Raw genomic sequence first — 24,113 nt, 5'->3', positions numbered from 1 at the left:
TTGGTACATGCATAAACACAGTTTTCTTTGCATTCACTTTTGTCGTAGAACGTGAAGAAAATGAATGTGCAAGTTTCCGGCGATGCAGAGTGAAAAATCAAACTCCGTTATTTTTCAATCTCTTTTAGTTGGAATCGATCACACGACTGAACAATGTTCTCCAGGGATGTCGTCCTGACCTGGTCGTCTATGCAAGAGATACGTTGGTAAACCACTGTGTCGTCTGCATACATACGCATTGTAACTCTCACTCCACGTTGGGAATGTTGTTAATGTACAAGCTGAACAACATACAAGAACAAACAATACTTGTATGAATAAAAAAAAATTTAAGTTCAGCATTTATTTCTTGCGATTATGCATTTCAAGATACAGTGAATGTGCAAGGAGGTCACAAGACAATACCTTTATTTCAGAAATGACAATGTACAGGTACACTATGTAAATTTGTTGCACGCAGTTTCAGGTTGGAATGAGCAATGAAGAGCAAATGTCCTCCTTTTATTTTCTCATACATGCTGATTATTTATTTATTTATTTGCTGCCTATGTGTTCAGTGTATTACAAAGTGCCTAACGCAAACAACACTCTAGTTAATTTCAAGCTTTTCGTTCCCTTTTAAAATGTCCCCGCCCTGAGCAAACCGCAACGCCGAATCCACTTCCACACCACGGAATAGTCAGTAGGTCTCACTCTGGCAGGCTCTGCCATTGCAAATTTCCAGAAAGTGAAGTCCTGCAAACTGTGTCATATTCTTTAGTATGTCGACACTTTTGCAAGGAGTTGACATGCTGAGAGGGCACTCCTCCTGCAGCTAGTGCGAGAACAGAGAGTTCCAAGGGGCCGACAGTAAACCTACAGCAGCATGAATGTGATCAACAGTAGATGTAAACGTCAGTAGCCCACAACGCTGGAATTCTTGCCGGAGATATGCACTCCCTCGATATAATTTTCTTCTTACGGCACATATGTAGACGTGCATGCCATCAAAAACGAATCACAGCTCCCCCTAGAGTTTTAATTACTGAGAGTCTATACTGTGGAGGTGGATTAGATCTATAACACTTGTGGGAAACAGAACTTTCCCTGCGAATTTGTTGTCTCGTCACGCTGTCGGGAACTATCATGTGCGGGTTATCTGCTTTTCGTTATTCCCGTCACCACGCCGGTGATATGTTATCGTTATCTGTGATTGCACGTGCCGCTCTTCGAAGTGTTACTGGGCGCGAGGATTCTTTTCCTTAAAAGGGGACCACCGTAGGATTTTGGGGCACTCCGACTCCGAGCATTGGGCATTGCGGCAGTGTGTTCGGTAAGGCTTTGTACGTGGTGAGGTATGTCATTAAACGTTTGATTGCATTCTTCCTTTTGAGTTGGTTGCACTTCCTTCTGGTAGCGAGTGGGTGGAACGGCCCCGGGTGTGGGACCGCCGGCTCTGGGAGCCGTGAGGCGGTCGCCACAACTGGCGCCCAACGTGGGGCCCGACCACCAACCTCGCAGAAGGGTGCAGCTGGGGATGTTTCTTGTCCCAGCCTATTTTCGATTTTTGGTTATTTCTGTTTGGCTGTCCTCACTAAAAGCCTGCCTTTGTTTCGTCTGTGTTCACCGTGCATGGCCCGCTCACTCGGTATGCATCCCCGGCACTTGTAGCGCCGCGGACACGCGCCGACCGGTCGGAGTCCCGGTGTTAGCAACACCCCGTTTACTTAGCGTTCTGCTAACTGCAGTGCAGTCGCCGCCGTCACGTATGACGGAACGTTGTTCGAGTTGCACGTGCCGTTGCAATCACAACTACTGGCCTATCTCACCCCTCCATGTTACTACTTTGCAGTAACTGGCAGGGCCCTTCCGCCTCCTAGCTCGGCAGGCTGAACGCGGCGGTAAGGCGAGGCAGCGAACTAGCGCACCCAGTAGGTTGCGTTGTTGCTTGCGTGAGTTCAAGTCATTGTATGGCTTTACTGGAACAGTTAATCCCGTCTCCGCTAGTGCAGGCGGGAGAACCGCATTGCGCGTGTTCAACGACTACCGCGCTTTTATTTCAGCGCATGAATTGGGAGCCCCTTGCGAATGCGCTGCGTGTTGCCGTCAACTGCGTTTCGCGCGTGATCTGCGCAACAATTGTTACCGCGGTCACTATTCCTTAGTGCTCTCGTGCGTAATAGTCAGTACCGTCGTCGCTACCGCGTAGTGCTCGCGATCGGACCTGGCTATCTGCATTTGGTATAGTGCTCCTCGTTTTCACGGTTGCCCACTATTGTTGCCGGAGGGCTGGACAGACCCTCCTAGTCAGGAGTTACCTCTTGACTATTTCCCATCTTTTCCCTTTATTTTTTTTAGATGAGATCGACTAGGCGCTCTAGGCGCGGCCCGGCTGGCCCCCCTCACCTGCGGACCGGATCTTCCGGTGGCAGCTCGCGCCACTATGCAACTTCGGCGAACGCGCATCCCAGAGATGACTTCCCTCCTAGGCCTCGTCACCGTTCTGTTGCAACGTGGACCATTGTACATTCCGGACAACCAGTCCCATGGGCCTCGCGCTCAAGATGGGCGTCGCAACCCCGGCCTCTGCGTGGCGCCGACCCGTCTTCCGTACCGCAACCATTTCGAGGTGTAACCATTGAGGATCGTCACCCAGCGGATCCTTTGCTGCCCTATACAGAGGAAGAAAGACAAGCCTTGTGTCCCAGCTGCGGCGTTCCCATCATCCATCGGGCCACCCATCTGAGAGGACCCCTCCACCGCGTCCGAATGGAACTAACTCAGACCATGAGAGCTCGAGCCACACGGGTCACGGAGTCTGACCTGAGCGCCGCCATTTCCATGATCCAACGTCGTCGGCCGGAGCTCCTGTTGCCCACCGAACCGCGACCTCAGTAACCACGAGCACTGGACACCGACTTGATCGATCTTCTCGAGGAAGACATGCCAGAGAACTGAGTGTGGGCTTCGACTGCTTCAGGAACGGCCTACTTTCGTGCCCGTGGATGCGGCATGTTTTTCGTTTTTTGTGAGTCCAATTTGGAGAAGGGGGGATGTGGGAAACAGAACTTTCCCTGCGAATTTGTTGTCTCGTCACGCTGTCGGGAACTATCATGTGCGGGTTATCTGCTTTTCGTTATTCCCGTCACCACGCCGGTGATATGTTATCGTTATCTGTGATTGCACGTGCCGCTCTTCGAAGTGTTACTGGGCGCGAGGATTCTTTTCCTTAAAAGGGGACCACCGTAGGATTTTGGGGCACTCCGACTCCGAGCATTGGGCATTGCGGCAGTGTGTTCGGTAAGGCTTTGTACGTGGTGAGGTATGTCATTAAACGTTTGATTGCATTCTTCCTTTTGAGTTGGTTGCACTTCCTTCTGGTAGCGAGTGGGTGGAACGGCCCCGGGTGTGGGACCGCCGGCTCTGGGAGCCGTGAGGCGGTCGCCACACACTTCATACCAGGAATTATATACAACACAGAATACCTCTAAAAATCTGATCTGACACATATGATTTTACATTTTGGAGGTGCCGTGGTAATCGAATTTTGTGGGCACTGCGCAGCTTCTGCACCCATTTCTTCAGTATGTCGAGGTTGGTGAGAGGGAACGTGTATTGAGAGACCACTTTTGTCTTAAACACTGTCACAAATAACACGACACACAACCAATTATTATTATCGTAACAAGTTGACAACACAGGTCAGACACAAAGGCGGTATCCAAGAGTCGGGTAGTCCTACTTTTAGACGGAAACTATACGATGTGGCAACATCCAACGTATCTAAAAGTTTAGTCAACGCAGATTTGCTGTTTTTGTACAACCTTCATTGTATATTCCTTTTGTCACAATTAATACACTTGAAGAAAAGTTCTCATCTTCATCACCCGGCGTCGGGAAATTGGCGCCCCCATCGCCCGGCAGCAGCCGCAGTAGCCCCCTCCTGCATTCACGGTGGGGTCGCCGCAGGAGGGAGACCCCCACGTATAGCTGTGCGTGGCTTTCCCGTGTCCGGGGAAAGGGGGATCCTGGCGGTTGAGTGGACCCAGAGGTAGTTTAGGACCCTTCGGGGCCCCTCTGGGAAAGCAACACACCGCTTTGGCCCCTGCTTCCCATAGACGGGTGGTCCTGGAAGGTCCGGCCAGTATTATTCAGCTAGTCGCCATCTCCCTTTTCATTACTTTTTTCTTTCTCTACCCCTTCACTATCATCCTTCTCCAACCTTCACCTTCTTTGGCGGCAAGGGTCAACCTTGGGCAGTCTTTTCACTCTCCAGAAGCTGCACTAGGGTATAGTGCAGAGGCAAGTGTTAACGTGTGGGACACGTTCCCTCGTTGGGCTCGATGGTGGGCGACACACCTGCTGCACCGAACCACTTCTTTCTTTGCATGGATTCTTCACGCTTGAAAAAACAAGATCAGCGCCATAAGCGGCGCTGCACCGAAGCACCAGTGAACTCATTCAGCCTATCTCCAGAACAATGGTTTCCAAAATTCCTGGTACTCCATTCTCAAGACGAGACAAAGCCACTCACTAAGATGTCACCGTTTGTCATTGCCAGGGAACTAGAAAAATCAATCGGAAAGACCTACACTGCAAATAAACTGTCATCTGGGGACCTTCAAATCGAGGTTCAAACCAGGGAGCAATGCTCGGCCCTCCAAGCTGTCAGGAAAATTGGGGACATACCGGTGTCCCCCATTGCAAAATACAGAAACCTCAACATTGTCAGGGGCGTGATCTCGGAAAGTGAGCTTCTCGAATGCACCGACTCTGAGGTTGACGAAGGCCTGCGGGAAGAGGGTGTCGTGGCAGCAAAGCGAATAGTCATGCGTCGGGACGGTATAGAAATCTCAACAAAGCACATTGTTCTATCATTTGAACTACACAAGCTTCCTACAACCATCAAGGCTGGTTACCTCAACTGCCACGTGCGACCCTATGTTCCTAATCCGCAGAGTTGTTTCAAGTGTCAGTGCTTCGGGCACGGATCTCAGGTCTGCCGTGGGCAGGACACATGTCCCAAATGCTCGGGTACAGATCACCCAGCAGAATCCTGCCGAAATCAAGTGCGGTGTGCAAATTGTAAAGGTGACCATCCTGTCTACTCCAGGTCATGTCCCCGATGGAAAGATGAAAAAGAAATCCTTAGAATCAAGGCAGAGCAAAATATCTCGTACAAAGACGCAAAGGCGCAAGCAGAGTTCAGGAAAAAGGGCACTTTCTCCGAAGTGGTGCGCAGGGGAGTGGCACCACAGAGGAGGTCTGTGGAGACCCAAACTGCTGGGCCTCCACCCTACATCCCCCCCCCCCTCCCTGAGGGACGGAGACACGGAAGTGTCTCCTTCTCCTTCGGTTTCCATTACTTCCCCTATGCCTGCAGCGGCCTCAGCTGAGGTTGCTTGCACGGCATCCGTCTGGGATGGATTGCTCAAAGATCCATCCCAGGTACGTGTTGTTAACATGGAGCTCCACGACGAAGACCGTACTTCACAGGAGTCGTCTTCGAGTCTCACAGGCACTTTCTCGCAATCAAGAGAAACGCGAAAGATCGAGTGGTAGAGGCAGAGACAACAGACCCACGGACCAGCACAAACAGCCCCCACCAAGGGTGCTGCCTCGTTAAACGCACATAGTGGTCAAAGTCTCTTTGTTTTTCTTAACCACAATCCTTTTCATGGGACAGGTCCTTCTGCAATGGAACTGTCGAGGCCTCTTCACCAACATAGATGGCATACGGGTAGTTTCATTTTAAATCGAACAACGTGTGAAAGTCGTATTTTTTAATTCGCAGAGAAAAAATATATGTTAGATGACAGCTCAAACGACGCAAATCGCGCCACGTGCGACGCTCATGCGTGGAGTAGTTTCCGCGTGGGAGAGGAGGAAAGTCTGAGGCTGTTTGAGCGCGCTTTCTTCTGGACCGACTTTGACGGCATCTAGCACGGCTGATTTTATGATTTTATCGTTGTGGAAGTTTCGAAAAACGTAAAATGTGCCAATTGCGAGACCCCTGCAGATCATGGCTGCCACCATTGGATTAGCATCAGCCGAAAGCTTTACATGACCTTTCACATGATATAAAGTGACTGGTTTCAGGCGCGTCTTTCGTCCGCCTAGTATCGCAAAGCCACGAGTGGTACGCGAAAATTTCGCATGTTCTATCTTAATTATTTGTAAAACCCCAGAATATTTTTCACGATTTATTCCACAGGGGCAAAATTATGCCTGTACTTTGCCCTGCTGGTAAGGTAGGTACCTTTTCTCTTTTTGATTGAGACTCTGGGCTACTTTTCCGTGGAGCGATTTTTCCACACAAAGGCGCTCCTCGTATGTCTATGAGCGCGCTTTGCTTCTTAGCCTTTGCTTTGTAATTTATTGCCCAGATGTTGCATTCTGTACTTATTTTGCACTTATGGTACGTATGTTTATTTTTTCCTTTGGAGACGCAGGGCAATACTTTCGTGGGCTCCTTGAACTTGCTATTACGCACTTTCATGGGAGTCGCACGCACCACGTGTGCGTACGCACGTGCGCATATTCACTATTCTCCCGCACAGTGCTTGAGGCAATGCACATACGCACGCTATGAGGCTGTCGTGCGAGTCAATATAAGGAAGGCAGAACTACGGCCACAGGGGACAGAAAGTTACAACACGTGAGAATACAAATTTGTGGCCGCCTCTTAGCTTGGGCGCAATGAGTGATAGTTCCGAAGCTGTGCATCCTACCTTTAATTAGTTTTATGCCCCGTAGCGTTATTTCAGAACCACGACGAGTACTATATACAAAGCCCGTAAGACCCCTGTGATGACAGTATGTTGCTGCTCTCAAGTATAACACGTTCGCCCTCCACGAGCTGTGTCAGTGCCACCGTGGGTATCAAAAATTCCGACAGAACAACGCACAACTAAAATCCCTCGTTTCCGGTAGCCGTAGGTACCTTAAACCCTCGGTGTGGTCTTCAGTAATCCTTTTAGCATCCATGCGCTTGAACCCAGTCACTTTATGGTGGTGGTGGTGATAGGGCTTGCCGTTGTCGGCCTCACGTATGTGGGCAACGTCACGACTCACGCCCTGGGGGAATGTGCGTCCTGGGCCGACTTCTAAGGGAACTGTGCCGATATATGTCTGAAAGCGTCTGAGGAAAACCCAGGAAAAACCCCAGACAGCACAGTCGGCACCGGGATTCGAACCCGGGTACCTCCCAGTCTCGACGTGACATGGGGGTCACCAGTCACTTTATATCATGTTAAAGGTCATATCTAAACCTATCGGATGATGCTAATCCAATGGTTGCATCCATCATCTGCAGGGGTCTCGCGATGGGCACATTTTACGTTTTGCGAAACTTTCACAACGTTCTTTTACCAATGAAAAGGATGTGACTTCCACACTGCCTGGGGGACTGGTGGCAACCTGAAACAAAGCTACGATGTTACCACTGGATAAATATCTTTACGAAGCGCTTCGTTTCTTCTCACTACTTTGTCGGTATGTTCGAGGACTGGTGCTTCTCGTCAAGGACGCACAGGCAACTCATGTACTCCCCCACGGTTTGAATGAGCCTGGCGGAACTGGGAGACCATTGGGTAGACGTAAAGTGATGCTCTGGGGACACTACAACAAGCTCACGCAGTGTGGTCATTCATTTCTCCGTCAGCGGGAGACCTGTAGCAAAGAAGAGGTTGAAGGTCGCGTGCTCGTAGATGGGCCCTGCCTCTGGACTCTGCCTGACAAAAAAAATCGCTGCGCGTCTTTCGGGTAAAAATAAAAGATTGTCTCACTTGGCGTCTAAAGTAGAGGCATGACGCCACCTTTTCAAAAATAATAAAGGCAATCGAAGATGGCATTTTTGAAAAAATTGAGATGCAACATTGTCAATTTTCGCCTACCATGTGCGATTCTCAAGCTAATAACACAGAAAGCATTGGACTGACAAAAATGAACTTTATACAGCACGAAAGGTCTTTCAACGTCCTATCGAATGACGCTAAGCTCGATGTCCTCAGACGTTCCGTCATGAAGCAAATTGGTAACAAAGTATGCATAAAGTCTTTAAGTCTCATGAAAGTTATCGCTCACAAATCTTGGGGAGCAGACAGAACAACCCTCCACAAAATATATGCATCAGTAATTCGGTCGAAGATGGACTATGGTTGTATTGTTTACAGTTCTGCTCGTACGTCAGTCCTCAGGTTAATTGACCCAGTACACCATCAGGGCCTCTGGTTAGCACTTGGAGCTTTCCGCACCTCACCAGTGGAAAGTTTGTACGTCGAGTCTAATGAGTGGTCTCTGGACAGACGACGGTCTTACCTTATTATTCTTTATGGTCTTAAAGTCAAAACCCATTGTCAGAATCCCGCCATGCCTTGTGTCCAAGGCACACGTCTTCAGCGACTATTTGTAAGCAGACCGTCAGTGGTACGTCCTTTTAGCATGCGAGCCTTGCAGTATCAAGAATTTTATAACTTTTTGTATCAGGACTCCTGGACCCTAGAACAGGGTGACGAATGTGCTCCTTGGCAATCACAGCCACAGTTCAACTACTCCTTAACTAAGGACAATAAAAAGGATACGTCACCCCTAGCCCTTCAGCAAGAGTTATTCGAATTAAAAGATTCCTTTGGTGACCACACTGAAATATACACAGATGGGTCACGGACTGCTGACAGCGTTTCCTGCGCCATGGTATCTGCAGCGGTGACGCGGTCATACCGTTTCAATCCAGCAGCATCCATTTTTACTGCTGAAGTATATGCACTCATCTAGGCGCTTAATTTTATATTGCAAACGCATGTTAAATCTGGAGTAATTTACACAGACTCTCTTAGCTCTCTGCGTGCTATGAGAGTCTGCAGCGGGCTAAGAACCTTCTAGTCCATAGAGGACGTTCTTTGGCCAGTAGGATAATAAACAGAGGTTATAACTTAACATTTTGCTGGGTGCCCAGTCACGTGGGTATCCCGGGAAATGAACTTGCAGACCGAGCCGCAGCAACAGCTCTTTCCTCAGAAATTAGCCCATTCGACATCCCTTTCCATGACTTCAGACGTACATTGAAGAATGCCATTAACGCAAAATGGCAGCAGTTCTGGGATGAACAAGCTTTGAACAAGCTTCATCTCATAAAACCACACGTAGGGCATAAGGTACATGCAATTCAACAACGTCTCCAGGAGGTGCTGAGACACAGGCTCAGAATTGCGCACACATATTTGTCGCACGGCCACCTACTTCGAGGAGGGGAGCCACCGTGGTGCAGCAGTTGTAACGAGCAACTCTCCATCCTTCACATTCTCATCACATGCCTACAACACGAACCTCATCGCCAGCGCTACTTCACTGAATGCTACAAGCATTTTACACCTCTTCACCCAGCACTCTTGTTGGGTGATGAGCCTGTCATTTCTTTTGATAATGTCGAGAACTTTTTTAGGGACATAGGCCTGCTTGGGAGCCTATAACTTTTTAGTTACTTTCCGCAGAGAACTTTACACACACTTCTTTCAATTATATCAGTATATTTTTAGGTTGAATTTCATTCACTTTATTCTTATAACTGAATTCATCTGTGTTCATAACCATGTTGAAAAATCCTAATCATCATCATCATCATCAAGATGACAGGTCATTGTTGGATCTACGTGTTGCATTATTATTCCTGTACTCTTTTCATCAACAGAGAATGCGAAAGCACACAAATGGTAAAATATAACTTGCTTGTTAAACTCAAAAGGGAAAGACAAAACTGTTTATACTTCTCTTGCTTATTTTGTTTGAGGTTTTAGAACTCTGCCATGTACGTCAAAACATCAGAGGGCAGAAAGTCCTACTCTGTCTTCTAAATCCCCGGATAATAAAACTGAAAAATATAGTTTGAGTTGTGACAACATGTTCCTTCTGCTCTTATACTATATTCCAAATAAATGTTCTGACGCGTCTGTTGTGTACACCGAAGCCAGTTTCTATTTGCAGGGCTGTCAAAATTACTTCACAGAAGTATATCTCAATTACAGTAACAGAGAACTTATGAAAAAAAAAAGAATACATGTGTAAAGTCATTCCCATTCACAGAAACCCTTCGGGCTAGTTTGGTTATTGAGTGGCTTTACTGTGTGTGGAAAAGTGTCAATGTATTTCATGTTAAATGAAAATTGCAAAGATAGTGCCTGTTACTGCATAATAAATTATTTAGTCATTTTGGAGTACTATTGCCCACACCAATGCTGCACGGTTAACTTTGAACCGAGATCAAGGGTTGCTGATACTTGAAGTCAGCGCTGAAGTCTCTCTTTACAGATGTTAGTTGGTGACATGATAATGAATCAGTAACAAGTACATCTTTTAGCGAAACAGAGTTAAGCGTTAAATCTCAATCTCGGCTCAAACATTAATTGGCATTTGGAAACTTGGTCAATATCAGGTATATAAAAGGCAGACTTGTGCGTAACGCCTTACTAGTAATTGCGTTACTTGTAATCAATTAGATTTTTGAGTAATTTTTCGAGTAATCAGTTACTTTACTGTGAAAGTAATTTTTCGAGTAATCAATTACTTTTTGGAGTAATCGATTACTCAGTAATTGATTACTTTTCCGGCAGAGATTAACTTATCTTTCAGATGTTCTGCCCTAAGTCAAACCCCTCCTGCCGTCAGCCTTTGTTGGATCATTGTACTATAGCAAGCGCAGGTCATTGTAATAACGTTCTGGAATTTCAGGGTCTCTCTTTCTAATTTCTTCCTACACCAATGTGGTGGTACCTGAAGCTTTGGAGGTTTAGTGAGTCATGGGGAAGTTCCAGGCAATGTTCATCCACAATCAGGCCAACGTCTTCCCTGGCGAGATATACTGTAGACGTAGAGATCTACCTGTCCTACGCGTTTTTGTTTTTTGTGTTATTTCAGCTGTTCCGCTGTTGAACTTTTTTTTTCTGAGGCACACAAATACGGATATAATTTGCGTGAATGCAGAGTAACGACCGGAGTAACGCGTTACTTTTTTACTCGTTACTCAATTACATTTGGAGTCGAGTAATTGGTAACTGTAATCAATTACTTTTTTCGAGTAACGGGCACAAGTCTGATAAAATGTTATGAACACAATCCAGCTGAACTACACTGATGAAAATTATCTTATTTACTCCCCATATATACAAGACCCGAGTATAATCTACAAATACAGATATGCCCCCAGGTTACTTAACCGTCCAGGAACAAACGAATAATTAGAATATTCTGTAAATGAAAAGCAAAAATGCAATGAGAAAAACTTGCAGCAAGCAACAAATCAAAATTTACTGGCATCAATATATACACTTCCACAAGTCCGCAAGTACAAAGCCCTTATAGACCTCTGGTGGCAAAGCATCCCTAATAGCGTGCACGACGCAGGCAGGAAGAATCCTTGTATGGTGCTTTCTCAGAGCACCCCATATCCATCTTGCGAATTGCCGGTGGCGATATAACGGAATTTCCTGCAGAAATAAGGTTTTTCCCTTCAGTTTGTCGTTCAACTAGCGCGTAAAGCCCACACGGCGCTGCCGCGTATGCGGTCATACTCTTCGGTTTCTCGGATGTACGTAAAAGACACTTGCAGGACATCGGTGTTAAAGCACAGTATTTCGAAATATTCGTTGTTTGTGATGCAATTGTCGGTCTCCTTTTTACACGCATTATCTTCCTCTGAGCAGCGCAAACCATCGGCTTGCATTTCCCACCTGAACACCTACACGACGAAAAAACAGCGCTTGTTTCGGCTTACACAAGTGCTTCTCCCTGACACATGTAAATTTCACTAACCAGTCCGTGTTCCCGGCGGTGACTCCGGTAAATCTGTGGACAAGGCATCTTCTGCTGCGACGCACAAACTTTCCAGCATGCTATCGTACGAATATAAGTTCTGTGCGAGCGATAGTTCTAGAATGCAGAGTTCTAGCGCACTTAGATTCGGGAGGTTCGACATTCTTGACGTACATAGTGGTCACAGAATTACTGTCACTTTCGTTTTCGCAGGATTGGCGACCGGAAGCGCGAGTATTACATGCGTCCTCGACAGATGGCGCGGGGTGATGTAATTGTTGACAGACTGCTCGGTTTCCTACTAGGTCCCTGGACATGCAATCACGGAAAATTCGATTACAGAAAAACTACAGCGCTTTCAGCGGAGTTCTTTGATATTTGAACTTTTGAAGGTTCAAGCTTTTCACTGAACATAAAGTTTCGATAGGTTTATATTCACTTTTCGGTCCCTTTAACGAAGTGGTGACCCTCAATTTGTTGAATTGTTACAGACACAAGTTGAAGGTGGGAGTGAAGCTGATATGTCTCCGCATCCGAAAGAAAGTGACGTTCAGCCCGCGACGGGTATATTTTCGTTCTTTATTTTCAGCACTGATTTGGAGTGTACCTCATTTGTTAAATGGGGCATCCTGGCACCGCCGAAAAATTTGCCTTCCACAATTCCAACTTCCACCTCCTGTGTTTCAAGCTGGAGGATACTGTCACCACTGTGGTCCGCGGTTCCTTCAATATAATGTGTTTTTGTTGACAAAACAGTGACGCCTGCAGCTGCCACTGCACATATTTCAATTCCTTATGAATCAGGAGCATGACCTGATGCAAGAGAAAACTGAACACGTCTGGTGCCCGTCGGTGAGGCTAGTGCTGCGGTTTCGGCGTAGCGCATGATGATGATCAAGGCATGCAATGGTCCGTCATTCGCAAGATGATGGGAAGGGGCCTAATCCTATTGACAAATCCCGTATGCGACTCATATGATTCATGTATCAGTTTGTATGGCTCCCATACAGATTCGTATGGATCGTATATTAATATATATGGGTCATGTATGAAGTCATATGTAGGCAATATGGCATTCCTATGAGTACCGTACGGAGTCAGATGGAGTCAATACGATACTTATATGGGCCTCGTATGAAGTGATATGGGACCGTATACCATATATATTTCACCGTTGACGTGATATGGCAGCAATATGGGTCCCGTACTACTTCGTATGGGAAGCAATAGTACATATATGGAGCCGTATGATGCACATTAGGATTGTATGGGCATAGGAATCACATATGACACACAATTCGAAACGTTGATTCTGCTACACAGTTATGATTACAATTATGCTACGCTCATTTTAGAAATGGACCACTTAATTGCGTCACCCACTTACCTTATAAAAATGTATTGTGCGAACCAAACTTGTGTCACTGCCCTCGAGGAATGGCAGATAATTAAACTCACTACTACGTTCCTGTGTTAGGGACAGAAGAGTAACGGACGAACGGAAACGACACAGAATAATACACATGTTCCGAACGATACGTGAGGTGACACACATGACTACGTTAGGTCAGGTTGGATAGTGTCGCTTTTTGCTGAAAATACAATTAGTTATCCCTAAACACGCATTTATCCTGCTCTCTAACCTGTTCCTGTACTCAAAGTATCGGTTCTTCAGGTATTTATCTGGTGTACTCAAGGCTCCTGGGGATCCCAGTGGTTCATGCGAGTAGTGTGTATCTTGCGACTGACGGTGGTGTCGCTTGATGGGGTTGTGGGTCTAATACAGAGGCCTAAAATGGTCCTATCCAGACGCTGTCTGTTGTGACGGATTCCCCATTCCTCGCCCTTCACGAGCAAGCCCAAGGTTTGTGAGAAATCCTAACGGTGGTCGACAAATGTGGAAATTCCGGGCCTCCGTCAACACATCTGACACGTTCAGAGCGCCGTCGCTCTTGCCCAGCTCGTCGGATCATCGCCAAAATTTGCGTCCGAGTAGGTCTCGAATAGGTCTGTGATCGGCCAAATCACATCACGTGCCGGTCTTTAGCGGTTCGGAAGATGTGGGAGGAGCCGCGTTCGCAACGCTGTTTTGGCAAACTATGGAGTCTTTTTCCAGAAGGAAGCTCGCGTCCGACGGCGGTCATTTTCTCGGGGACTACTCTCCTTGACGTAACAAATGTCGCAAAATCAACCACAGCTCTCTACCCTTCGCGGTTCTCGAGTTACCGGTTTCCGTGTTCGCACTCCTCACAATACACGGGGTACACGGCCACTTTTCCTAAAGCCGCTCCTATTGCAGCTATATAGCCGTGCGTAACATAGCTTTGAAGGAATCGACGTGCTCTTTTCAATCGCGTTTGTCCTGTACGCGCGCGACGTTCCGTTCTCCAGATATTGGCTGTGCAGTTTTTCGACGCCGGCGTGTTTGGGTAGCGACGCCCGGAAACGCTTCCCGCTGTTCAGTGCTGTAACTTGCTTACCTAACGTTCGATTTGCCCGAAATTTTGTGTGCGTATGCTCCGTTGCCTGCGCTACAACGTTTCGATTCGGATCACCGTCAATTTCCGGTGGTTAAGGCGTCATTCCTCGAATTCCTGACGCCGACCCCCGTTCCACGACTTTCGTCCCCGTTTTGAGGTTCCATCCCCGCAGCAGATCCCAACCCCCTTTTAATGGACACACGTACTCAACACGGGTAAGGCGTAGGAACTTGCGACACCTTTCTATCCCTCTCCGTTCTCTAGTTAGGAACCCATGGCAACGACGTCTCCCTTATATATGGGGCCGGGAGCATTTTTTTCGACATCGGGTGTTTCTTGGCGTAGGAAGGTGATTCAAGTCTCGTTTTAACGGGGAAAATGTCTTCTTTCTCGTAGCGTTGGTGCCGTCTTCGCGAGACTTTCTGTTGTCGTGCTATAGCGCGAAGAGCGCTCGGGCAGATGGCACCCCCGGAGCATTTCTGTGCTCATTTGGGCTGCAGCCAAGGGAATGGAACTTGCGAGTTCCTTTGCGGAATAAAGTGAGGCGCTGCGAGTTTTTTGCGTCATGAAACGTCAGAATTGTTACGTCGATACTTTTCAACCCTTACCAACCCATTGGCTCCTGGCCGTTCCTCCGGTATGCGAGTGTTAATTGGTCGGTTTGAAATTATGAACTTTCCTTGGCGCGCGTGACGCCGTGTCGGCGGTGCCGGAGCAGCTTGGCGTACAGTTTCGAAATATGGTGGTTGCAGCAGGGATGCCAGCAAAGCATCCATGCCGGTACCGCTCTGCATGGTTTTTAGTGCCCATCCCTTAAAGGAGCATTAAAGTGGTATCCAAACTGCTGTCATCTTGTAAAGCAGTATGTGAAAAGCATTCCTACAAAATATTTCTGTCCAAAGTTGCTTCAGCGCGGCGCAATTAATTTGCAAAATCGCTGCCGCGGCGGCCGGTCGGAGCGCTCCAACTGCAGACCACACCCATTCAAGTGTGACGTTTGTGGTAGAGAGCCCCCTCATTCGTTGGTAGAAAAACCGTCTGCTACGAACATTGCGAGCTGTTTCTGTTGACCTTTGGAGGGGTCTTGACGGCACAGTGGGTGATGCGCGACGGTTTAGTTAAACCCCGAGGAGGTCAAGACAAGAGACAACCACCTATCTTCGTCGTTCGCCGGGCAGAAGAAGCAAAAAGGTGCTGAGCACGCACGCAAGGTAACTTCACCTTCCCTTGCCACGCGCTGCCAGGATCACTTTATTTTGTCCACTCGAAACCGAAAGTGAAACTAACAAGATTTGCGCTCGACGCAAAAAGGTTCAATCCAACATAGCCCCCCCCCCCCCCCCCCCGCGTCAAGCAAATCTGGAAGATGAAAAAAAAACATCAATAAAACTCTCTGAAGCCGAAGCCTTTGGCACACACGGCATTCTTTGCGTGTGGCACTGGTTTTGTCAAGGCGTCAGCTATCATGTCTTCGGTGCGTAGAAACGACAGTTTGAACTGCCCTGTTTTGACTTCATTCCTCGCGAACAGGTACTTAAGTTCGAAGTGTTTAGTCCGTTGGTGAAACGTCGGATTCTCAGCTATTTTTATCGCTGACTGGTTGTCACATCGAACTTCTAATACGTCTGTTCCGTAACTGTTGAGTCCAAGTTCCGCCATGAAGGTTTTGAACCATTTGCCTTCCCTGAGGGCCTCCACAAGAGCGATGTATTCAGCCTCGCAAGTTGAGAGAGCGAGGAGCTGTTGCCTTGTGGACCGCCAGCTGACCGCTCCCCGTGACAAGGTATAGACATAGGCGCTTCTGGATCTTCCTGCGCCGTTTTCGTTGAAGCTCGCGTCTGTGTACCCTGAAATTGGCTCCTGACACGCAGCGTAAGTTATACCTACGTCACGGGTTCCCTTTAGGTAGCGAAGTATTCGTTTGGCCACTCGCCAGTGGTTTTGCGTGTGGCTTGAATTAAACTGGCTCAAGTAGCTGGTGGCAAATGCAATGTCCGGTCGGGTACCTTGAACCAAGTACATCAAGCTGCCTACGAGAGTCTGGAACGGGACATTGGGGCTACTCTCGACAACTTCAGGTTCTGCGTTTTCATTCTTCGGACATGCATCCATTGGCGTTTTGACTGGCTTACAGTCTTCCATATTAAAACGTTTTAAAATCTCGTCGATGTACTTTGTCCGGCTAATGGTCAGCGTCCTCCGCTCTTTATCATGCTGTACTTGAATCCCTAAGATGTAAGTGGGCTCTCCCAGGTCCTTCAGTTCCACTTCTCTTGCTAGGTTCCTAATTGAGGTCTGTAGGAGAGTCTGGGAGGTAGCCATCATAAGCATGTCATCGACATACACACTAAGAATCACTCTTTCATGTCGTCCTTTGGATAGTACATAGACACATCTGTCGGCTTCGAGTCTTGTGTAGCCCTGTCTCCTCAGGATACCGTCAAGCGTCAGGTAGCAGGTTCTACCCGATTGCTTCAATCCGTAGAGTGCCTTTTTCAACAGACAAACTTTGCCGTCTGACGCAGGGTATCCCAAAGGCGGTTCCATGTAAACCGTTTCTTCGAGCGTTCCATGTAGGTATGCCGTTTTGACGTCCAGTTGACGTATTACCATATCTTCCTCCAATCCGATAGCGAGAAGTGTTCGTAGACTGGTGAGCTTAACTACCGGTGAAAAAGTTTCAAAGTAGTCCACGCCTTCTCTTTGCGAAGCTCCTACGGCCACAAGACGTGCCTTGTACTTGTCTATCTGACCTAATGCGTCCCTCTTGATGCGAAATACCCATTTTGACTTGACGACTTTCATGTCCGGTTTCCTTGTTAGTAGTGTCCAGGTGTTCATGTGATGGAGAGAAGAAAGTTCCTGTTCCATAGCTTCAATGCACTGTTCCTTTTGTGGTGAGCGCATGGCTTCGTCATAGGATTGTGGGTCGGTTTGCTCCTCCGTCGCCATTTCACAGTAAGTGACCTTTCTTGGGTCAACTTGTAGACGATTAGGTGGTCTACTTATCCGGGCAGATCGTCGTAACGGGGGGCTTGGAAAAGCCTCATCGGTGTCAGTAGTCTGATCTCCCTCTGAAGTATGGTCATCATGTCTATCAACGCTGTCTTCGATCTCCGCGGAATCTTGGCTTGTGTCTACGTGCTCTGCACTGGCAGTCTCTCCGATGATTGGGACGGCAACAGTTTCTTGCTCCTCTGTCATTACGCTGAGGCGCTGGGAGTCATAACGAAGGTCGTCTAACCGTTCAGGTATGTACGAGCCTGCATCCAGGAGAGTTGACCCGCGTTGCTCTTCGATGAACTTGACGTCTCTGCTTGCGAAAAAATCACCTTTTGTTGGGTCGTAGAGACGGTAGGCCTTTTTATCGTGGCAGTAACCGACGAAAATGGCTGGTCTGCTTTTCCTGTCCAGTTTGGTTCGTTGCTTTTCAGGTATCCATGCGTATGCGAGGCATCCGAAAACCTTGAAATACCGTACAGATTGATATCTGCCCGTATAAGCCTCTTCTGGGACATTTCCGTTAAGGATGCGTTTGCTACAACGATTTCTGACATAGGCAGCAGTGTTTACGGCTTCCGCCCAAAAGACAGAAGGAAGGTTGGATTGAACCTTTTTGCGTCGAGCGCAAATCTTGTTAGTTTCACTTTCGGTTTCGGGTGGACAAAATAAAGTGATCCTGGCAGCGCGTGGCAAGGGAAGGTGAAGTTACCTTGCGTGCGTGCTCAGCACCTGGGTTGTCCCTGTTGTTGCACCCTGGTTGTCTCTTGTCTTGACCTCCTCGGGGTTTAACTAAACCGTCGCGCATCACCCACTGTGCCGTCAAGACCCCTCCAAAGGTCAACAGTTTCTAGTTGACTGCTATTCATTACATGGTTTATATCACGTTTTCTGAAAAACAAAGCATATATGCAGCCCGACAAAATAAGACTGCGATCACAAGAGTAAATCCGATTATGAATCACCGCCGACCGTTTTTGTCGTACGTCAACGATGGAACAGCAGCAGATAATCCCCCCTCGGTGGGCATGACGATGCAACTACCGCACGTCCCCGCCAATTGCCACGTCCCGATGGCATCGCTGAAGAGCTTCCTGGTGCGACAGCACAGTACCAGTACCACACTAGGAAAAGGCAAAGGACGCACTCGCTGCTCATAAAAGTCACAATAGCAGAAAGCAAGCAATGAATGACGGCGCTATTGTGGCGCCACCTGTTAGCCATTGAACCAACTGTGCAGTTAAAGGGACTATCGCATCCGTCCCGGTTGATTCCGAAACTATAGCGACGTTTTACTCGTCGTTCGTCGCCAACAATTACACAAAAAGTCCGACGCGAAGAAGTGGAGTAGTTTCTGTGCAGTTTGATGGAAAACATAGCCGTAGCAGACGACGGACGTTGAGGGTTTTCTGGTATTCCCTCTCCGCAAACGTCACGCAGCCGCACCAATCAGGGAGCGACTGTCGGGACGTCGTCTGCCTGGGAAACCGCGTAGAGCCTAGCTGTGATCATATCGGACGTCGAAAGCGAAAGTTTTTCCTCGTCGCTGCTGGATGAATTCAGTGAGGACAGCTCGGACGACGTGGTGTCAGACGATGATCCGTATTCAACGGACCCACTTCCGCTTCATCCTCCGATCAACAGGGATGCAGTTGTTCGCGAAGTCACGCAAAACGATGACTTTCGGTAAGTCAGATTATCACATTGTACGCATCGCACCCACTGCAATTACGCTATCAACCGATTGTTGGACTGGTACTTGAAAAATGACAGGTGTCTGTGTGGCGTCTGCAGTCCGGAGCAACCAGACGAATACTTGTGCTGCACCTCAGTGAGCCAGGTTGCAGCTCTGTGTGACAGTGCTGGCGTGCAGTGCGTCACCGAGCACCGTCTGTTCCACGACTTCTGTCTGCGGAGGGAAATGCTGGCGGTGAATGCACGCCAGTACTGCCGCTACGACTATCGGCTGCGGCTGTTGGATCCGACAGACAACAGGTATGTCGTTTCCTAGGGCTGGTATGGTAATAGTCCCTTACAGCAACCACAGCTGTATTTTAACCGATATGTAGGAGTTTCATCTTTTAATGCAACCTTTAATGCAATGTTCTATAGATATGTTGGAATATACTAGGATATTTGCAGTTGTCTTTTGGTCACATCTTATGTATGCGAGTTGGTCATCCTTTTTTGCTGCAGTATCGCTGAAATTGACTTGCCTTATATCTTTACATAGGTGTCTGAGGTTCACAGCCTACTCTATATTTGCCAGTTGGGTCTGGGGCTACCTCGGACCTAGAAATAGGCGACAAATTCCAGGCTGCGCTGTGCGAGCGATTCGAAGAGAGCACCCGTCGCCTTCCTACCAAGGGTTTCTTTCTTAAGAATGGTATGTTTTCAGCATACATATATTATATGCATCTGCTGGCTGATTCCCTTTTCATGGTTATACCTTCATATTAACAAGGCTGTATGCTTCAGTGAACATAAAAGGAGTAGGTAAGCTAGAGGGTGTCGACCTGATATTATTGGCGTGAGTGTACATTCCTGTACATTTATCACACTGTAAGGCTTCAAAGCCACATACCTCACTTCCTTTTTTTGAAACATCTAACTCATTAAGCTAATGCTCATAAAAAGATCATGTACCTTTTTTCAAATGTGATGAAAATCAAGAGCCACAAGCTGCCGTGTCGAAAGCAGTACATGCACCACACATACCGAAAAACCTCCCGGATAGCACGAATATAAATTCTTTCATGTTTTTCGTTTTAATATTTCGTTTGCATAACAAAATGCTACAGTGGTATTTAATATCCATGCACAGATGGTGATGATACTGTTGTTCACAATTTCAGTAGATTCCAGGCTGCTGTCTTCTCAGAACTGCCCATGTGCTGGAATGAAAAAAAATGTTAACTTGGTTATAATAAAATATAGTTTTGCAATTCAGCATATCCATAAGACTTCTTTTCGTACAACAGGTACTGCTTAAAGGGGCTGCCGCATCCGTCCCAATTGATTGTGCCACTGCAGTGACATTTTTTTCTACGTTGCTCACTGACAATCACGTGGGCAAGAGCGGATGACGGATATTAGAGTATTTCAAAATTCCTTCTCTGAAAATTGGAGCAAACGTCACACACACAAGGCTGATAGTTGCTGAGACTGACAAATTTGTCTTCAGCTGTTTATGGAAGTGAATTTTGGCCAAGTTAACTGTTAAGCGACGACTAACATACACACATGGATGCGATAGTCCCTTTAATGATTTTAGTTATGCAGTTATCAAAATGGGTTTGAGAATTAATATGCAATGTCATATGAGGTGGGTTGATCTACAAGCAACGCTTGTCTTTGCGTAAAGCATTGGTTGGCCCTGAAAAGGGCTGTTTGTGATGTCATATGTCAAGATGGCCAGCTGTCCGTGGTCCTCAGCCGGTGTGGACATGGCCTACTTTCCCTTCTGGAACCTACATGTAAAATCCAGAATAGAGTTAAGTCATCAGGAGCAAGCAGGTTGGGTGCAACTTGGTAGAACCAATATTTTGCGTACCGTGTTTGGTGTTGTTCCACAGCTTGCCTAAGAGTTGGCTTCTCACCATATGTTGCTGAACGAGCTGGCCGAGTTTCTGCAGCTGCTGACTGCGTTTGGTGTTCTTGAATGCGAGTCAGAACCTCTGCAATCAGTGTTGCCGCATAATCTGTTGATGGATAAGCATAGGTTGACAATAAATGTGTTAGGTGAACTTGAAGGACTATGCTCAATACTGGGTGTTTTTATGGAAAAACTATGGGAGCAGCACAGACATCACTTTTCCCAATTGAGTTATACTGCAAGGCGGACATCATTTGGAAGGGGATATATGTGACCTTTCAGCAAAAGCAAGCAGAACAGGAGAAAATCCACATTGAAAGCCATTCTATCTTTTAAAAATCCTTAAAAGCATGCCGTGAAATATCTATTGCTGAATTTTGGTATGCAGATGATGAGAGACTGAAAAAGTGCTCCTCAAGAGCCATCTACGGCAACAGAAGTGATTTATTTAGCCAGTAGATCAGCACCTACTCTGATGATTTCCATTACTTCAAATTATGTCGAGCTCTTGCATGAAGTGAGCGCTGTGCTTCCTGCATTCCCCGCCAGCGTGGTTTCAGCTAATTTTCATATCAATATTCAAGGATGGATATTTTAAGGCACATGTGTATTTTAGGATTTGTTAGACCTGAAATAGCTCTAAGCAAGGATACCCTCATTCCGCTTGCTTTTGTGTGGAATCACCTAATTAATTTCTTAAAGTAATCAGGCAAAAATGAGATCTATATATGCTGCTCTCATAGCTTTTCAATAAAAAAATTCTGCAAAGGATAAAACACTCTATAACTAGCGCTATCTTCAAACTAGCCACAATAACTACATCTATGTATTGACACAGAACATGATGCACGCAGTGGTGAAAATATACCATAGGTAGCATTTTCTTTGAGGGGTACGGCCACCCACGTCTTTTTCAGCTTGGATGGCTTCAGTCGGAACTGCTTGGAGCCCTCTCTTTCCACTTGCACACGGTCAGCATTCTCGTTGTAATGGAGTATTGCCAACTGTGTCCTAAAACACAGTTTTGTAATGTAGATGGTACAGGTTAATGTGTGACATGATTTTATGAAGGTTTAATACCTGGCCACCATCCCCTCATCAGAAAACGAATAGGATTTCGGAACAAAGTGGTTCAGGACACTGTGGTATGACTCCAGGCCATATGTCTGTTGTTTTGCAGAAAGCATAGGGACATCCCTGAGCAGTGCGGGTGCTGTCAAGATGTCCTTGACCTTTGCGTACGTCTCACTATCTGTAATTGTAAATGATAAGCTTAATTCTAGCTCTGTCAACAAAGTTAACAAAACTACTAGTCCTTCTTGAGAAAGCGTGAGCGACCGACAACAGAAAAAAAAAAACAAAAAACAGACACAACAAGCCACTTGTGTTGTGCTTGCTTTCCCTTGTCACTCGCTGGTCAGGCTTCCTGACATTGGAGTTCATCCACCAGCTCGACCACTTATTATGTAAAATTACCTATAAGCTCGATGCTTGGAGATGCAACCACGACATAGCACACGACTGAACTCGTGGGTGTAAGAAAGGGATAAATCAACTTGTCCACTCTTTAGTATTTTTGTTGCTATGTCTACGTACTAGTACATGCCTGCTGAAGAAAATTTAGGACCATAGTGCTATTTATTGGGCCCTCTACAGGAGGGCAAGCAATGAAAAATCCATGTGTGTCAATGGGATGAACAGTGCAATAAGGCTCCTTTCCTACACACGCATAAAAATGGTGTAGCTTAAATTTTGATACAACGCGGAAATTAACTTCAGCTTCCACTCAAAAAACCTACCTCGCGTGATTGTGTCAGCAGTGCTAATAAGCACTGTACATAATTTAATTTTAAAAAATGCATTCATAAACAGGCACACTCTTGAAAATGGTGTCCGAAGATTAACTGCACAGTGTGACTTTAATAAGTCATACTGTACAGTTAATCTTAGGACACCATTTTCAAGAGTGTGCTGGTTTAATGCCACAATCAGCCTCGTCGGGTCACTTCACCCTGCCTGTCATCGCCATCGTTCAGCCACTGAGGTCTGAGTTGTGAGAACTGTATTTTTTAAGCACCAAAACCATTTACATGCAGTGCTATATTTAAGAAAGGGTTAAGCAGTTTTCCTGAATTTTGTTCAGTTCCAGCTAAATCACACTTCCCAAAACAATGATAACAGGGCATGCATGTAGAGTAGACACACGCATATATGTCACACATTTTGCATTTGTGTTACTCCAGAAAACCCAGATGCAATTACTTTACCAAATATTCATTTAAAGTTTTCTCAGAGATTTCTTGAGTTATCGCCTGACTGCACCCATTGGTTTATTTATTTGTACTTACCTTCTTTGAGCCATTCTCGTGGTTCTGAAACTGGGCCATGATAACAAACTGGGTACAGTGAGTTGTCATGCTCATGGACATCGACAATGTGGTTCACTGCCGATACCCACTTCGCCAGACAAAGGTCACCACTTTCCCCACTGTACTTTGGACACCAGTATATGTGTCGGATAAGGCTCTCTATCCAGAACTTCACAACGTGGTGCTTTGTGGAGCGGCTGAGAGACACAAGCTTTTTCTTGATCCCTGTTCAAAGTTACCACATGAGTTTGAATACCGAAAGCAACTTTCCAACGTGCCACACGTCAAAACGGTGTTTGATGTGTGGACACAATTCCCTTAACACAGACTTTATTGCAGTGTGGCGGTCAGTCACTATGATGTCCACAACCATGTCATGTGCTTCAAGGTAGGCAAGGCAGTTCTTTAGACCATGTACCTCCATGGCATTGCTGCTTGAGACTTTTGTTGACTGTTACATAAAACACCAAGATCGACGTATTACACATGTTATACCCATATACAGGGTAGTGTTGCCCCCTAGAGGTATGGCGATTTGACAACAGAAACAACAGAGCTATGTTTTGATGTGCTCAATTAGGCTGTGGAACTTCAACACTTGTAGGCCTGTACAACGTCAACACTTCTTCCACTCTCTGAATAGCAGCAATTAGACCTGAGCTCGTAGTGCTAAGGACTTTAGTACAACATTGTGAGTAAGCTCTGCCAGTTCGGCAATGACAAAACCACTTAATTAGAACCACTTTTTTTTAGGGAGAAACTGGATTAAGGCCGAAAATTTGAAACTTGGGGGCAAATATCGGGTATAATCGGGTATTACCCGAAAAAGTATGAATTGCATGATGCAATGTTTACAATACTGTTACAGAAAGATTTGGTATGAGA

At 46.6% G+C, this 24,113-nt stretch overlaps 1 protein-coding gene and 1 long non-coding RNA gene across 2 annotated transcripts; one reads left to right on the top strand and one right to left on the bottom strand.

Moving 5' to 3' along the window:
* Window positions 1-18,647: 18,647 nt before the first annotated feature.
* Window positions 18,648-19,628, top strand: LOC135401387 (uncharacterized). Its single transcript, XR_010424807.1, has 3 exons — window positions 18,648-18,950; window positions 19,038-19,259; window positions 19,498-19,628. It is a non-coding gene; the product is annotated as an uncharacterized LOC135401387 (long non-coding RNA).
* Window positions 19,629-20,519: 891 nt separating this feature from the next.
* Window positions 20,520-23,716, bottom strand: LOC135377539 (uncharacterized). Its single transcript, XM_064610042.1, has 6 exons — window positions 23,647-23,716; window positions 23,208-23,453; window positions 21,940-22,111; window positions 21,728-21,870; window positions 20,818-20,965; window positions 20,520-20,734 (listed from the first exon to the last, which is right to left on the bottom strand). The coding sequence occupies exons 1-6, from the start codon at window positions 23,714-23,716 to the stop codon at window positions 20,716-20,718; spliced, it is 798 nt and encodes a 265-aa protein (XP_064466112.1). The 3' UTR covers window positions 20,520-20,715.
* Between the last annotated feature and the right edge of the window lie 397 nt (window positions 23,717-24,113).

This window comes from Ornithodoros turicata, chromosome 1 (genome assembly GCF_037126465.1).
Source record: "Ornithodoros turicata isolate Travis chromosome 1, ASM3712646v1, whole genome shotgun sequence".
Classification (NCBI taxonomy): Eukaryota; Metazoa; Arthropoda; class Arachnida; order Ixodida; family Argasidae; genus Ornithodoros; species Ornithodoros turicata.
This window is presented reverse-complemented; position numbering and strand designations above follow the sequence as displayed.